Source organism: Acinonyx jubatus, chromosome C1 (genome assembly GCF_027475565.1).
Source record: "Acinonyx jubatus isolate Ajub_Pintada_27869175 chromosome C1, VMU_Ajub_asm_v1.0, whole genome shotgun sequence".
Lineage (NCBI taxonomy): Eukaryota > Metazoa > Chordata > Mammalia > Carnivora > Felidae > Acinonyx > Acinonyx jubatus.
Genome location: NC_069381.1, coordinates 209,859,663 through 209,875,518, shown reverse-complemented (window position 1 = coordinate 209,875,518; position 15,856 = coordinate 209,859,663). Strand labels below are relative to the sequence as shown.

Sequence of the window (15,856 nt, the reverse complement as noted above, 5' to 3'; positions counted from 1 at the left end):
TCACTGCCTTTACTGATCAGATGAGCTGAGATGTGCGCGTGAAAATCCCCTCTCCGGGGGGGCGGTGTGTGAAGTGGGCAGACTGCTGTGGTGAGGAGCAGGGAGCCTGGTCGGGTATCCTTGCTCTGCCACCGACTTAACCCTGTAGAATCCTGGAAACATAGTTCTCTGTCTTGGGACAGAATGGATCAGAATTCTTAACTTCCTGCCTTTGAATAGTGCAATGAAGATGAAGAAAAATATAAAGTATTTTAATTTCCTCTTACTGCAGGTGCTGTAACCACATAAAATGGTATTTCCAAGGGCAGCAAGGTATTTGGCTTCAGGGATTCACCAACTGTATAATTAGCTGGAAATGTTTTACACCCTACTTCTGTTTCAGTTCTCTATGAGGGAGACTAAAGGCAAACCACAGCAGGCTGGGTGGTGGTCCGGGTTCACACCCGAGCCAGAGGGCTGGGGGATAGGGGTGATGGGGGACAGGGTGGGGGGGAATCAGAGGGCTGGGGGATAGGGGGGATGGGGGGCAGGGTGGGGGGGGAGCCAGAGGGCTGGGGGATGGGGGGGATGGGGGACAGGGTGGGGGGGAGCCAGAGGGCTGGGGGATGGTGTAGGGGGGGTAGTTAGGGGCCGGGAGGCGGGGGGGGGGGGGGGGGGGAGATGGAGGACAGGTTGTTGGGGGAGCCAGAGGGCTAAGGGACAGGGTGGGGGAGGGGTGCATCGGACCTGCGCTCCGGAGGCAGAGGTTCATGAGCAAAGCCACCGAGTACTCCAGCGTATAGTCAGACAGGCAGTCGGGGTCCTTCAGAATATCAATCAGCCAGAAGATGAGGCCGTCTCGAATCATCGCTGTCTGCAGCGGGCGCCTAGGATGCAAAAGCCTATAGGTCAACTAAAGCTGTCGAGAAACCTTCCTGCAAGACTACGGGGTGATGTGCACACCTGTCAGAATAGGCAAACTGTGCAGGAGATACAGACTCTGAAGGATATTTTGTTGTTAGACCTGCACAGCTGAAACAACAGATGCCTTTACCTTTCGAGGGTACTACTAAGGGTTCAGACAGAGAGAAGGCAGTCAGGAGGCCTCCTACTTTGAAAGTTTCTTTTTCAACATTTACAATTAGCAGAGTATTACTTCCAATATTTCATAAATATTTATTGATAGCTTTTGGTCTACTTGACCCGGGAGATAGCCATAGGAATAGTTCAACACCAATAAATGGGTTTTTAGTAAACTCTAGTCCAGCTAGGCACTTGAGCTGTGTGAAAAACAAGAAAAGCAAACAACCAGCCCAATCCCATTTTGAGTCAGGTCTCTAGAAACTAAGGGTAGTTGAATGATGTGGGTCGTATAATTGATACAGAATTGTTTTCCACCCAGAGTCTAGGTATAAAACCTTACAAAATCCAACACCTCATCAAAATGTGTTATGGTGAATGTCTTCATGCCGGCCTTAAGAACTGATGAGATCAGGCATAATGGTATCACTATGAAGTCACGTAAATTCTTTGAAAATCAAAACACCACGGAGGAACCACCACTGCACATCTCCTAATGAACAGGTTATGGTAAAACTCCTACCTGGACAGTATCTACTTGCGCTGTTCTTCAAGGTTTTATTTTTAAGTAAACTCTACACCCAATGTAAGGCTCGAACTCACAACCTCAAGAACAAGATTCACACGCTCTACCAACTGAGCCAGCCGGGTGCCCATCTGTGCTAGTCTTACACACCACACTCACCACCTCGGTGAAATTTACTGGAATACAATGAAGGCTACACTCTTTTGGTAATCCTAACTCTCTACATTCACTGTACAGACTCCAGAAAACTGCAAAAACATGAAGCATATTTCCAGAACAGAGAAACTTAAATTACTGTTTGCAGGGCAAGAAAAAACTGGCAATAAATATCTGTATTCCCAGAAAGAAGTATTTCTTCCTTGTATCTTATCTCTGTTACTTAACTATAGTCACTGAATTTCTAAAAATTTTCCAAATGCAGTCGACACTAGGCTAAATTTATAAACAAACAGAGACAAAGTGTTCATATGATCTGAGGAATATAATAACTGGATATTACCACTTACAGATCTTCTCAATTCACATAGTTAGAACAAGAAGCATTGGCAGGGACCTGACAAATAGTAGGAGCTAACTACCTACCACTTTCCCTCATGAAACATACACACTTAGAATGAGTCACCTTGGGGGAAAAAAAGAAAAAGAAAAAGAATAAGTCACTTTGCAGGCTTTGGGCTACTAGCGAGAGCGTATCAATCAAATGTTAACCACATTTCTCTCTCTCTCTCCCTCCGCCCCTCCCCCCCCACTCTTTCTAATAAAAATAAAAAAAAAAAAGTTAACCACATTTGACAGGAAGAAAGCATGTCCAGAAGGGGGCTGATGGTCAGAAAGAGCTGAGATTTCTTACTAAGGCCGAGAGAAAGTGAGGTGGTCAGGAGGGAACGCCATGCTGCAAGAATTCTGAACGACTCAGCGATTCCACTCTTAGACACCGAGTCAGGAGACAGGAAGACATGTGTCCACACAAAGACTTGTATGCAGATGTTCCTAAGAGGCTTATGCATAACAGACAAATAGTAGAAACAATCCAGGTATCTGTCAACTGCTGAATAGATAAGCAAAATGTGTTGTGTCCATAAAACGACACGTTACTCAGCATGACGAACGAACCAAGTCCTGACACGTTACACCACTGAGGAACTTAAAACCATGATGCTGAGTGAATGAAGCCGGTCACGACAGAACACACATTATAGGATTCCATTTATCTAAAATGTCTAGCATGGGTAACTCTACAGAAAGCAAATTAGTGGTTACCAGGGGCCGGGGGTAAGAATGAGGCTTGGAGGTGGGCATGAGGTTTCTTTGTGTGGTGATGGAAGTGTTCTAAAATTAGCTTGTGGTGGTGGCTGTACAACTCTGTAAATCTACTAAGACTCACTGAATGGTGCATTTAAAAGGGGTGAATTTTGTGCTATGAAAGTATACCTTAATAAAGCTGTCAACGAAAAACAAACAAAAGCTCTAGGTGGCTACAAGATCCAAGTCATAACAGGGTCCAGATGGAGACGTCAGGGTGGGCCGCTGGGACATAGGGACTGGGGAGCGGGAGGCTCCGCCCACCTTCCATGGAAATCCCACCACACCCACTGTGACTCCTCATCCACGTGCACATCTCCCACAGAGGCTGCGAGCGACTTGCTGAGCTGAGCTCCATCAGGTTTTAGTCACGTGTGCATCTCTACCCCCAGCACGTGGCCTGAGACACAATCCAGCCCCTGGCCGGCCCCAGCTGTGGCGCTCATGAGGACACCACAACGGCACTTCCTGAGCTGGATGGTCTCGAGGATTAGAGATAGGCTTTCCAGCCCTATCTTGGAAAGTCACCCAACCTCTCCTAAATGTTAACTGAAAATATCACGTGCCCCTTGGGCTGCTATTGGGACTAAACAGTGGCTAAACCTTACTGTTAGGAGCTACCATGACCTACTGCGCGGTCAGCACCTGAGGCTGAACTTCTGCAAGGCCCCGAGAATGTTCTCCCGGGTGACAACATCCTCGTCTTCCTCCTTCAGCCTTTCCTCCAGCATCCGCAGCACCCTTGTGGTCTGGGCCAGGTAGAGACGACCTAATAATATAACCAGAGATGCACAAGCAGAAGAATTTATCTTGTGCTAAGTTCATGCTCCAAAACCACTTTCGATGAACACTTTGCACGTAACGTTATGTAGAGTTTGGGTAATTTTAGGTTCTAAAAAACTTAAAACATATTTTTTCTGCAAAGTTGGTTTTATCCAATCAACTAATGAAGAAAAAACGACTCCTTTTGTAATCTAAACATAATTAAGTCATCACTATGTTTTTGTGGGGAGCTCTTTTATTTACCTGTAATCTTGAACCCAAAAGTCAGATCTACAAGGACAAAGAGGGTAAGGAATCTATATGTTATGGGGCCCCTAGTCTTTATAATAGGGGCAACCAAGCAGTAATGATTTCTGGCATATTCCTTGCTCCTTTGAGACACACCCGTGGCCTGGGGAAGGAGATGGGAACCATACCTGGCACCCTACAATAAGCCTTGAGCTACCACTAGCCTGTTGTAGACTTGTGTCTTGATACAGATGACATTAATGCATGTACCCTCCCTTGTAAGAACAGACGGAAGAACAAGCGAATGAATGACTGACCCAGCTTTTGGAGTATCATCTAGTCATCATTTGAAAACTCCCTTTATTCACATTTTAAAAAGCTGAAACAAAGTAGAACTTAATGGAAGATAATGGCACCCTGTAAAATCATCTTGAATTCAGCTTTGGTATGTAGTATCTTTGGAATTTTCAAATCCTCTTGGTTTAAGAGATTATAGGCTTAAAAAAAAAAGAGTTTATTTTTAAGTAATCTCTACACCCAACATAGGGCTCAGACTCACAACCCCAAGATCAAGAGTTACACGCTCCACCGACTGAGCCAGCCGGGAGCCCCTAGAGGTTACATTCCTTTGAAGGAAATGGTGCAGTGCTTATTGGAATCAGCTTTGATTATTTCACTAACCTTATTTTGCAGAAAACTATAGAAAATGCATTACCTGTTATATACTTGAAAGCTAGTGAAATACTATGGTTACGAAACCAGAAATCTCACAAAATAAAACCAGAAGGCTTATAAAGTAAACTCTAAAACCATCAAAATTTGCTCTGACATAAACTAAGCAAAAGGACAACAGTCAATTTGCACAAAACACCTTAGATGCACTAAACAGGAATAAATGGAGGGGACGTACAGCATCTTTAAGAAACGTGAAGAAGAACGTCGATTTTCAAAGGAATAAAAAGCATTAATAAGACCTAGCTGCTCTCTGGGAGGAAAAGTTGACGCTCTACCTTCCGCCAGGGACGCGAAGGCATTGATGAGCCGGGCCATGTACTGTCGCACCACCTCGCTCTTGGAGTGCAGCAGCTGAAGCACACTCCTCTGTGGGGGAAACACAGCAAAAGAGGAAAATGATGAGGTTAAGGAAAAGTGACAGGTAAACACACGTCCCTTCTCTGGGTCTGCTCTTCTCTTCCTCCGTGTCAATTTATTAGAGGTTTAAGAAAGGGACTGAAGCCAACGCTTCATCTGGAAATCTCCATTTCCAACTGATTTTTTATGAGAGTTGACAAAAAATAAGTTATTCAGCCTTCTAAATTAAAAGAACGAATTATACGGGCGCCTGGGTGGCTCTATCGCTTAACCGTCCACTTCAGCTCAGATCACGATCTCGCAGTTCGTGGGTTCGAGCCCCGTGTTGGGCTCTGTGCTGACAGCTCAGGGCCTGGAGCCTGCTTTGGATTGTGTCTCCTTCTCTCTCTGCCTCTCTCCCCACCCTTCTCAAAAATAAATAAACATTAAAAAAAAAAAAAGAACCAATTATACAGAGCACTTAGACAGTGACTGGCACAAGGGAGGCAATACTGTTGGCTATTGCTGTTGCTAATGTTTTTCCAGGTTAATGATAGCTCCAACGCACACATCATTATTTTTGCTCCCTGCAAACCACAGTAAAACTACAGTGAACGGAATTTTTTTTTTTTTTAAAGACATAAATTCTGAAGGACAGGGAGACAGCACAAGAAATGTAACACAATTTCAGAATCAGGAATGCAGGGCAGTAACAGACTTAGCAGACCCAAGAATGTCAAGTCTCAAAGGCAGCAATGGACAATGAGGAATTACCCAATTTACAGCACTTAACCCTCAAAAGGGAAAAAAATAAAGAAGAATGGATGAAAGCTGTTAAAGCAGGAGCTAGATCCCACTTTGCTGCTCCCACACTACTGTCCTACCGCATACTTCCCCCCATTGGTCTCTTGCAAGGGTAGCACAAAGGGTCTCAGTGGGGGGGGGGCACCTGGCCCAGGTAAGCAGGACTTCTACACCAGAAGGGGGTAAGGGGCAGTGCCTAAATGCAGAAAGAATGCTGAACAGGGAGCACCCTGTCCTCTTCTCCTACCTGAGTCCCGGAACACTGCACCCAGATCCTCACCCTCTAGGCAGAAGAACAGAAGACTCTTCCTAGAAGAAAATGACCAGCCCAAGAGAAAAGAACCAGAGATCCTAAAATCAGAGGTTCCTAATAGAGAGCCCACCTGGCTCACCCTCCAGTGGAGCACTGTGTCTACAGGTCCTACCCTCGCATTCACAACTTCCAATCGGCTTTCACTCCCCCCACTCAAAACATTATGAGTTAAACAAGGTCTATCAGAAACTCAAGATAAGTTTCCAATATGGGCGATAGATAAGGTCAAAACAGATGGGGGAACAACCTGAAGGAAACGAGACGGTGAAGGGAGAAGAAAACTAGAAATAAGCGCGAATGTGTCACTAATGCCCTCAGAGATACAAGAAGTTGTATTATGTCCATGAAAAAACAGAATGTCGCAAAAAGGGAGAATGAAAAACTCAACTAAAAGGTTAGAAAATAAAGATGAGGAGATCTCCCGGAAAGTAAAGCAAAAAGAAAAATATGGAAAACATGAGAGACAAGGTAAAATTAGAGAAGCAGTTCAAGAGGTGCCACATTCAGAAAAAGAACAGAGAAAACAGAGAGAGGAAAACCTAAGGCATCTTTCATTAGAGGATACATTGTTTTTTTTATATGTACAACCAAGAAAGAAAAGCAGCCAATTAAACTACAACAGGCCATCAAGTATTAGATACATTCCAATTTCCCAGATGCTAACATGGGGGGAAAATGCATCTCAGATTCAATGAAATAAGATAGTTTCAGAAAGATCCAACTGAATTTACTCTTTGCATTTGAGTTTATAAAGTCACAACAGTGTATTTTTCAACTGCTTCATGTCTGATAAGTTGGTTTCAATGCCATTCTAAATATAAGCAGAAGTAAAAAGGGGCACGTGGGTGGCTCAATCAGTTAAGCGTCCAGTGTCGGACTTGAGCGCAGGTCATGATCTCGCGGTTTGTGAGTTCGAGCCCCGCTCTGGGCTCTGCAGTGGCAGCTCGGAGCCTGGAGCCTGCTTTGGATTCTGCGTCTCCCTCTCTCTCTGCCCCTCCCCCACTGGCACGCGCGCTCTCTCTCTCTCAAAAGGGAGTAAATAAACATTAAAAAAAATTTTTTAAAGAAATAAAAATAAAATAAGTCACGAATCTGAGAGACTATTTTTAAACTTAACATAACTCTTTCATGGGAGCAGTAAGAAAACTACATTCAAAGAATAAACTGGCAACTCAGAATTCTCAAACGCTACCGCCTATGTGCACAACAGGCACAACTAACATGATTAGTTTCTGCAGGGTGCCGTCTCATCGGCGAGCCTAAGGGGTATCAATATTCCACTCAGCGCACACGCTGTGAGCTTAACAATAGGAAGATAAAGTATTTACGTCATTTTAGATAAACATTCAGTGGGACAATGAAATGCGGCGTCTTTATATATGCCATGTTCAAGAGCTCGTTCTTCCTCCTGTCCAGCGAAGCCGGGTGCTGGCAAAAGGTAAGGGGGTGAGGAGTGGGGAGGGGAACTGCCATGCCTTGGCTACTCTGGGCTGGCCACCGGGTCAAGTACTTCCCACACGTGACCAAACGCAATCATCCTCCCAACCTCACAAGGCAGGTGAGGCTCCTTCTCAGAGGTGGTTAAGAGTAATGTACTTAAGCTAATCTGGCTCAGAGGCAGCAGGGCAGAAGTCTGAAACCAGTTAATCTCATTCTGAATCCCATACTTTCCCCACTGCATCGTCAGACCTGTCTGGTCCGAAGCTATATACAAACATAGTGTTAACACATTTCAAGTCGGGCCCAGATGAAAACAACTGGCTTGGCTTACCCGCCTTGCCGGCCGTAAATCATGCTGGGCTTGCAGGACTCACGGTTAAGCGGCAGGGTCACGAAAAGAGTTGGGATTTGGGGAAAAGGAAAAATGACAGGCAAGAGCTCCAGAGTTGAATCAGGCAGTTCAACCTGTCTAGGACTCTACCAGAGGTGAAAAGTGGGCCAATGTGTGGGGTGAATAGCAGATCTCACCAGCTAACAGGAGCTCAAGGCTGACATACAGTCACTAGACTGAAAATCTCATAAAAAGTAAAGCCTCCTCCTTTTGCTAAGATCATCCCCTCGAAATAAAGGCCCTGGCTGGGCTCTGGCCCTCCCCTTAGAGACCTGGCCGTGGCTGTGACAGTCCAGGAGGTCGTTGCCAATGTAGGCTTCCAGGACGGTCTCCCTCTGCTCTCCAGGATGGGATGTGGTCAAGCGCTAGAATAAAGAAAAAGTAACAGATCTAAGTCTTAATATGGAGAAAAATGTTCCCATACCGGGCATCTTTTAAATGGCAGTACCGGTAACCACACATTTAACCAAAGTAAATAATATCTGGGTGGGGAGGGTTAGTTACCCAGCCAACCAGTCAACTAACGAGTTACAATGTCGTATTTCCTCATGGGTGACGTAGGCATCAGCCTGCACACGTGGAATCTCCAGAGAAGTGAAGTGGTAAAATGCCCGGACTGCAAGTGTACAGATAAGGGAGAGCTCACCAATATCTAGAGAGGGTTTTGCCAGGAAGGGCCTCAAGAGCTGGCCCATAAAGGATGAGCAGACCATTAGCCACCACATGGGAATGTGAGCATGGCGGATGGGGGAGGAAGTGTGGTAAAGGTCAGGGAGGCGTGAAAATGCAGGGTGCAGGTGAGTGGAGCTCAGTGATGGGGGGGTGGACAAAGGGCGGGTGGAAGAGGGCTTGGAGCAAATGTGTTGCCAACAAATTAGACTTTCTACTATACAGACCACTGCAGCAATATTGTGTGTGTGTGCGTGTGTGTAGGGTGTAGATGCGTAGAATTTTGTATATCTTGAGAGCCGTAAGTCTCGGGTTAAGGAGGAATTTACTTCATGTCCATAGGGCTAGAAAAAAAATGTTGTGGGGCACCTGGGTGGCTCAGTCAGTTAAGCCTCTGACTTCGACTCGGGTCATGATTTTGCGGTGAGTTCGAGCCCCCGCGTCGGGCTCTGGGCTGACAGCTCAGAGCCTGGAGCCTACTTCGGATTCTGTGTCTCCCTCTCTCTCTGCCCCTCCCCTGCTCACACTGCGTCTCTCTCTCTCTCTCTCTCTCTCAAAAATAAATAAACATTAAAGAGAAAGAAAGAAAGAAGGAAAGAAAATGTCATGTGTGCAATGTGTGTGCGTGTGCACATATGGGTGTGTACAGGTATGAATTACAACACGAGAACATCACATAACTAAAGTGAGCAAATGTCCTTGCTTTTCCAGGAAGATCCTCCTAACAATCCCTGAGACCGCAGGCCTTACTTCTGGCCGAGGAGGCGCTGGGTGTGTAAAGGACCACATGGTGAGGAGACAAGAGCGGCAGACCCCCCCCAGAACCGAAAGGTGGAGGCCTCCGGAGGCAGGTGTCGCTGACAGGCTGGACCCACTGTGGCCAAGCAGGAGGCCCTGAGGGGAGAGGGCACTCTATTAAAGGCGGGTGTGCCAAGAGTGTCACATGCAGGGCTGCTGGGCTGGAGTGGGACACAGACAAAATCATAAGACACAGGTTTACTTTTCCTGACTATTCTGTGACAACGTCATTCATTCAGCCAAGGACTACCCTGTCTCACCAAGAGCCCAGCAGCACGAACTGTGAGGACGTGCCGGGCAGACAATCTAGCAGCCAAGGAAAGGGCTTGCTGACTTGAGCAGAGAGAGGCGACATCTGGGGCACGGATGGCCCCCCGAGATTACTCCCGCTGCCCACCTCGTCAGCTGAGGCAGGCATCACCACTGATCGCAGGACTCTTCCCGCTGAGGCTAGAGTCATCCTCAGAGCACGCCTCGAGACCACATTCCAGGAAGCACCACCAACCATCAGAAGAGCAAGTGAGGCGGCCTTTTTCCACCCAGAGACCGGGAAATTGCTCAAAGGCATTTTGATGGCAACATAACCTGAGATTCAGGGATCCATGAGGAGTCCGACACGATTACAGGATAAGTTAGAACGGATCATTTAAAGAGCCAACCAGCACTGGCCTAGACCTGTAGTTCTCAAAGTGTCATCTTGGGAACCCTACGGGTCCTCAAAGCCCTTTCAGGGAGCTTACAAGGTCATGATTGTTTTCATAATACTAACATACGGTTTATCTTTTTCATAGTAAATGTCTCAGAGGCTGTATGAAGGGTGACACTGTGACAAATCGAATGGGGGAGCAGATGTAAGAATCCAGCTGTCCTCCATCAGACCAGACGTTAAAGAAATTTGCAAAAATGTATAAGGATGCTGCTTTTCCTATTAATTTTTTTGCTCGGAAAATAGTTTTTTATAAAAAAGGTGTCATTTATGTTATGTTCTGGGTTCATTGTTCATCTTAAATGGAGTAATATTTAACATTTTCAGTTTTCATTTCTAATATTATAAATGTTTGTAGATAAAGTTCACATAAACTGAAGGCTTTTAGGTCCTCAGTAATTTCTGAGAGCGTAAAGGGGTCTGAGACCAAAAAGCCCGAACCACTGGCTTAACTGGGACCAGTGTGAAGACTGGGCTTTGCTTCCCTTAAAGACTGGTTCATCAGCATCCACCCTTGCTGTCTGCCCCAATGGCCACGCGGCAATGCCTGAATGCAGAAGTCTTGGTGAAGCTGTCACGTCAGAATGACTCTGGGCGCTCACACGCCGACCGCGCTGGCCAGGAGTGTGGCTCGAGACCAGGCAGCAGGGGCAGTCTTGAAACTGCATATTTTGGGGGCTCTCTCTCTCTCTCAAAATAAATAAATAAACATTAAAAAGAAAGAGAAAGAAAGAAAGAAAGAAAGAAAGAAAGAAAGAAAGAAAGAAAGAAAGAAAGAAAGAAAGAAAGAAAGAAAAAGAAAGACGGTTCCTATGTCAAATGACCGAGGGAAGGCAATGGCAACTGTGATGTCAACACAGGGGTTTTACAAAGAGGCAAGGTGATCCTGAGAGGTTGTTGGTGGCAGCAGGCAGCGTGAAGACAGATTTTTAGTAGATGGGTTACAAGATACACCTGAGCTAGCTAGCCAGCCAAGAAAACTAGCATGGCCTTTTTCCCCCTTAAGGTACGTACCCAGCGCAGAGCCTGCAACAAGAAGGCTTTCAAGCGGTCACTCCCCCAAATCAAATCCTTCTTCAGTTTCTCATAATCCAAGGAGGGCAGCAATGGGACATCCTTCAGCTTCCTACTGGGCAACACAAGTTCAAAGAGAAAGAAAAGGGCAAAAGGGCATGTTCATTATACCTCCTGAGTATCGGGACCCCGTCTCGAGCTGCACAGGCTAGCGGTGGCCCGGCTGTTTTCTGTGCTCCCGGAACTAGGTCCAGGCTTCCACAGACAGGGCTGGTTCTAGGCTCCGACCCCCCCCCCCCGGCGTCAACGAGCCCGGCTCTGTCTCTCCTGTGGTACGTACTGGGGTTTTAACATCTTCCCCAAAACGAGGAGTCCCTGCCTAACCAGGTTTAGAAACCACTACATTCCCTTTAGGCCTGGGCTCCAACCGACAGGGATGAAATCTCCTCGGAGGCCCCAGCACTTGCTGCAGCGCTCAATGTCCTCCTTAGAATCTGGAGCAAAGCCCAAAAACTATTAGCGTCAGCAGGGCCGAGCGTTCTTCCTAAAAACCCGAGGTCACTGTGCCTCTCGAACCCGAGGAACCGAACCGGGGGAAGGACGGACCGGGGTTCAGAAACACCTGTGAAGAGTCATGGTTGACCCCTGAGCAGGCGCAGGGGTGTGCCAGGAGGTAGCGCGGGTTCCCGCCTGTGAGACGGGCAGCAAGCAGGACAGTTGGCAGACCCTGGCTGAGAGCACTCCAGGCAAGCCCCGGGGGGAAGCCAGGTTTCCCAGGGTCTTGACTGTCTGCCTGGCTGAACAGGAGGGGACTAGACAGAAGGGAGGACGAGTGACAAGGGAGCGAGGCTTATGGTCTGGTTTACGGGACTGGAGCAACATTCACCTCCTCGCTTTCATCTCACACTCGTCACAGAGGCCACCACTGGGGGCCTGGGGATTCAACTCCCTGGGGAGTTATAATTAGTTTACCATAAAACAAGTAAAAACCAAAAGCAAAACAAAAATATGGTTCTCCCGATCCTGTGCACGGAACATTAATACTATTATCAACACTAACTGCACAACACTGACTGGGGGCTCAGGAGGACTTGGGTGAAAAGACGCAAAAACGAAGAGTTCTTTTTGCTTTTCACTGAAGTGTAACGGGGACACGTTATATTACTTGCAGGTAAACAGCATGATGACTCACGCACAGTGCGAGATGGTCACCGCACTGAGTCTCTCTGCCCTCTGTCACCATACCAAGTTCCCACGCCTTTTCTTGTGATGAGAACTTTGAAGTTACTTAGCAACTTGTAAATTGGCAATACAATATTATTGACTATAGTTCCTGTGCCGTCCATTACATCCCAGGACTTTTTATTTTGTAAGTGGAAGTTTGTATCTCTCGGTCTCCTTCACCTATTTCACTCGTTTCCTTAGTTTGGAAGGGTGGGATAGAAACTGAGGGAATACCTCTGGGAGACAGTGTTCAGGACCCTGTCAGTTTTCTTCATGCTCTACTGACTGAGCCAGTCGGGCACCCCTAACTGCTAGTTTAAAAAAAAATTTTTTTTTTTAATGTTTATTTATTATTGAGAGACAGAGCATGAGCAGGGGAGGGGCAGAGAGAGGAGGAGACACAGAATCCAAAGCGGGCTCCAGGCTCCGAGATGTCAGCACAGACCCTGATGCGGGGTTCGAACTCACAAACCTCGAGATGATGACCTGAGCCGAAGTCGGACACTTAACCGACTGAGTCACCAAAGTGCCCCCGTGCTAGTTTTTTTAAATGTAAAATTTTTAAAGCCAAAATGGAATCCTCTTCAAGGGCCCAGGGAAAAAGGCCAGAAAACAGGGCCACAAATGAGATCTCAGTAAACACTCCTGGGAGGAGTGTGTCCTATTTTGTACATCAAACAGTTGAGCCACGCACATGTTCACACTATTTTGACACTTATTTTCCTGAGACAGATACTACTGTGTTTAAAAATGAACACAGACTACTTTAAAAATTTCGATGACAAATGACTGGCCAGTATTCTTCAAAAGTGTCAAGGCCATGAAAAACAGAGACTAAGGAATGATTTCCAGTAAAGGAATCAGACACAACAACCACATCAACATATGATCCTGGACTGAATGCTGGACCAGACAGAGGACATAACGGAACAACTGGTAAAACGTGAGCGAAGCCTGTAGATTAGATGGTATGGTACCAGCGTTAATTCTCTGATTTTGATAACTGCCCTGGGCTTGTGTCAAATATTAACATGGGGAATCTGGGTGAAGGGTATAGGAGAATTCTTTGTACAATATCTGTAGCTCTTGAAATTATTTCAAAATGAAAAAAAGATTTTTTAATTTGAAATTTAAACCAGAACTTGTTCTAGACAAAAAAGTGCCATCTGTAAAGCCAAGTCTGAAATTGTCCTATAGCTGGGGTACTTCCTATGGCTGGAAATAGCACTTCCCTGTCACATGCGGGCCACAGTTACTCGCCCATCACGGCAATATTACCGGCTGAATTTATTGCCAACTAAGTTGCTGAGAAACCCCACATTTCTACAGTCCAGCCACTCTCCCACTGTCCAAGAAAACTGTGTCCTACCTTCTCCTTTGTCCTCTTAAGCCCCTCCACCAACCACCCCCCTTTACTCTCTGCAGGTGACCTTGCTTCTTATACCGTTGGGAATAACATTAACAAACACCCAAGGAGTTTATTAAATCCCCAGCACTGTACTAAGTGCTTTATACATATTGACTCATTTTTATCCTCACAATAATCCTATAAGAAAGTTATTATTAGTGTCATTTTACAAGTGAGGAGACTGAGGCATGGGGAAGTTACATAAGTGGTCCAAGGTCACAGAGCCAGTGGCAGAGGTGGGATTTTAGCCCCGGCAGTCTGTGCTCATAAGCATCACATTATACAGCCACCACCTGAAGGGAACAAAGTGCAGGGTCAGTGTCAGACTCAGGCAGGACTGAGGGAGGAGGCAGGCTGTGTCTCTCTCAGGTGTTTGAGTCATCTGAGAGTATCCCCCGAACTCCCATAACGAGGGGGGCTCAGGGGGCCAACAGAAGCCACTTTACTCCTCGCGCCTTTGCTAAAGGTTCTCAACTTCCTTTTACTGCAACATACATGCCCGGTGAAGCTCCCTTGCATCCGACCCCCACACGGGTGACAACCTAACTGATGTGGGTAGGAATGCTCAGGCCTAGACAAAGCTATCCTGTGGCCCTGGTCATAGTGTGAGCCAGCAGAGATCATGAAATTCAGACATTGCACCACTCTGCTGACTGCCCTATGACAGAAGATTCTATACAATATCATGGGAACAATTCAATGAATTTTTCCATTTGATGCTACCTCTCCAAAATAAGTAGAATTAATACTAAAAAATACCTCTAGTTTAATAATCTTGCTTATAATTACTGGCACTTCCTTTAATATCCAGCTAGACTGGAGGTCTAGCTAATCAAAGGCACTCCTCTAAGCTACGCTGTTAAGATGAATGTTTACTAAAGTTACTTTGAATTCTAGTTTTACCCAGGGCTGTTCTCCATAATAACAGCTCCTAAGGGCAATGACTTACCCTGGTGCCAAGGAGGCTCTTAACATGGTTGAAGCCTGGGGGTGGGGTGTGGAAACAAAAGAAGAGAGGCTGTGTTAAACAGGGAGAGCAATGCATTAATCCTAAATCACTTTACTCACATAAAATCAACAGATTTGCAAAGTTTTTGATCCCTGAGGATTCTCCAGCCATAATCATACATGATTTAAAAATTAGCCCAAACTGAAGTTAAGCAACACACTACTGATGTATTTCCCAAGCCGCCTACAACACTTGGTTCATTGTGGCTCTGCTCCAAGGAATACTCCATAAAAACATGAGTGGGTCCCCCCGGACCAAATTCAAGAGGCACTTAAAGCTGCCTAGTCGGATATCATAGAGAACAAAAGCAATGAAAGTCATTTTATTATCCTGATTTTTTCTTTACTAAGGTTTTCTCTTTGAGTATAAAAATAACATGCACTTTGTACCAAGTCAAACACTATAGAGGTGTTTATAGAAAAATCCCCCTCCCACTCCATTCCCCTTTCGTCTCATTTATAGGCCAGATCACTGCCTACTTTATGGACATTCAACATTGTTCCATTCATGGCTTGTTTTGTTTTGTTTTTGCCACTACAAACAATGCTGTATTAAACATGTACTGAAACAGACTTGAGAAACAAAAAACCAAATGCTGTGTGTGGCGTTTACTTGGACCAACTCAAACCAACTGTAAAAAAACATTTTGAGCAAATAAGGGCAATATGAATATGGACTCGCTGATACTGTGTGATACTGAAGAATTAGTGCCAATTGTATTTGGCATCATAATTATGTTTGGTTTTTGTTTTGTGAAGCCCTTAGCCGTTGGATATATACATTGAATTATTTGCAGGTAAAGTGACATAACGTTTGGACTAGGTTTGTTTTGTTTTGTTTTTTTAGTGTTTATTTTTGAGAGAGAGAGAGAGAGAGAGAGAGAGAGAGAGAGTCAGAGCGTGAGCTGGGGAGTGGCCGAAAGACAAAGGGACACAAAATCCGAAGCAGGCTCAGAGCACAGAGTCTGATGAGGGGCTTGAACCTATGAACCGTGAGATCATGACCTGAACCAAAGTCGGACGCTCAACCAACTGAGCCACCCATGCGCCCCTGGACTAGGTTTTAAGGAACTCCAGGAAAAAAAGTTAAGTAGAGGAGAAGACAAGAAATC

At 45.8% G+C, this 15,856-nt stretch overlaps 1 protein-coding gene across 8 annotated transcripts in view; it reads right to left on the bottom strand.

The window, feature by feature from the left end:
* Nucleotides 1-15,856, bottom strand: part of ARMC9 (armadillo repeat containing 9) — a 147,671-nt gene that overhangs the window by 83,900 nt on the left and 47,915 nt on the right. For 5 of the 8 annotated variants that reach the window (XM_027048067.2, XM_027048050.2, XM_027048080.2 and 2 more), the window contains 6 exons: nt 14,686-14,720; nt 11,105-11,219; nt 8,190-8,282; nt 4,909-4,999; nt 3,533-3,656; nt 727-866 (listed from right to left, as the gene is read on the bottom strand). In XM_027048067.2, coding sequence (XP_026903868.1) covers nt 727-866; nt 3,533-3,656; nt 4,909-4,999; nt 8,190-8,282; nt 11,105-11,219; nt 14,686-14,720 — 598 coding nt within the window. The remainder of the gene's footprint in view (nt 1-726; nt 867-3,532; nt 3,657-4,908; nt 5,000-8,189; nt 8,283-11,104; nt 11,220-14,685; nt 14,721-15,856) is intronic. The other 3 variants (XM_027048073.2, XM_053215945.1, XM_027048059.2) reach the window with 2 other exon arrangements.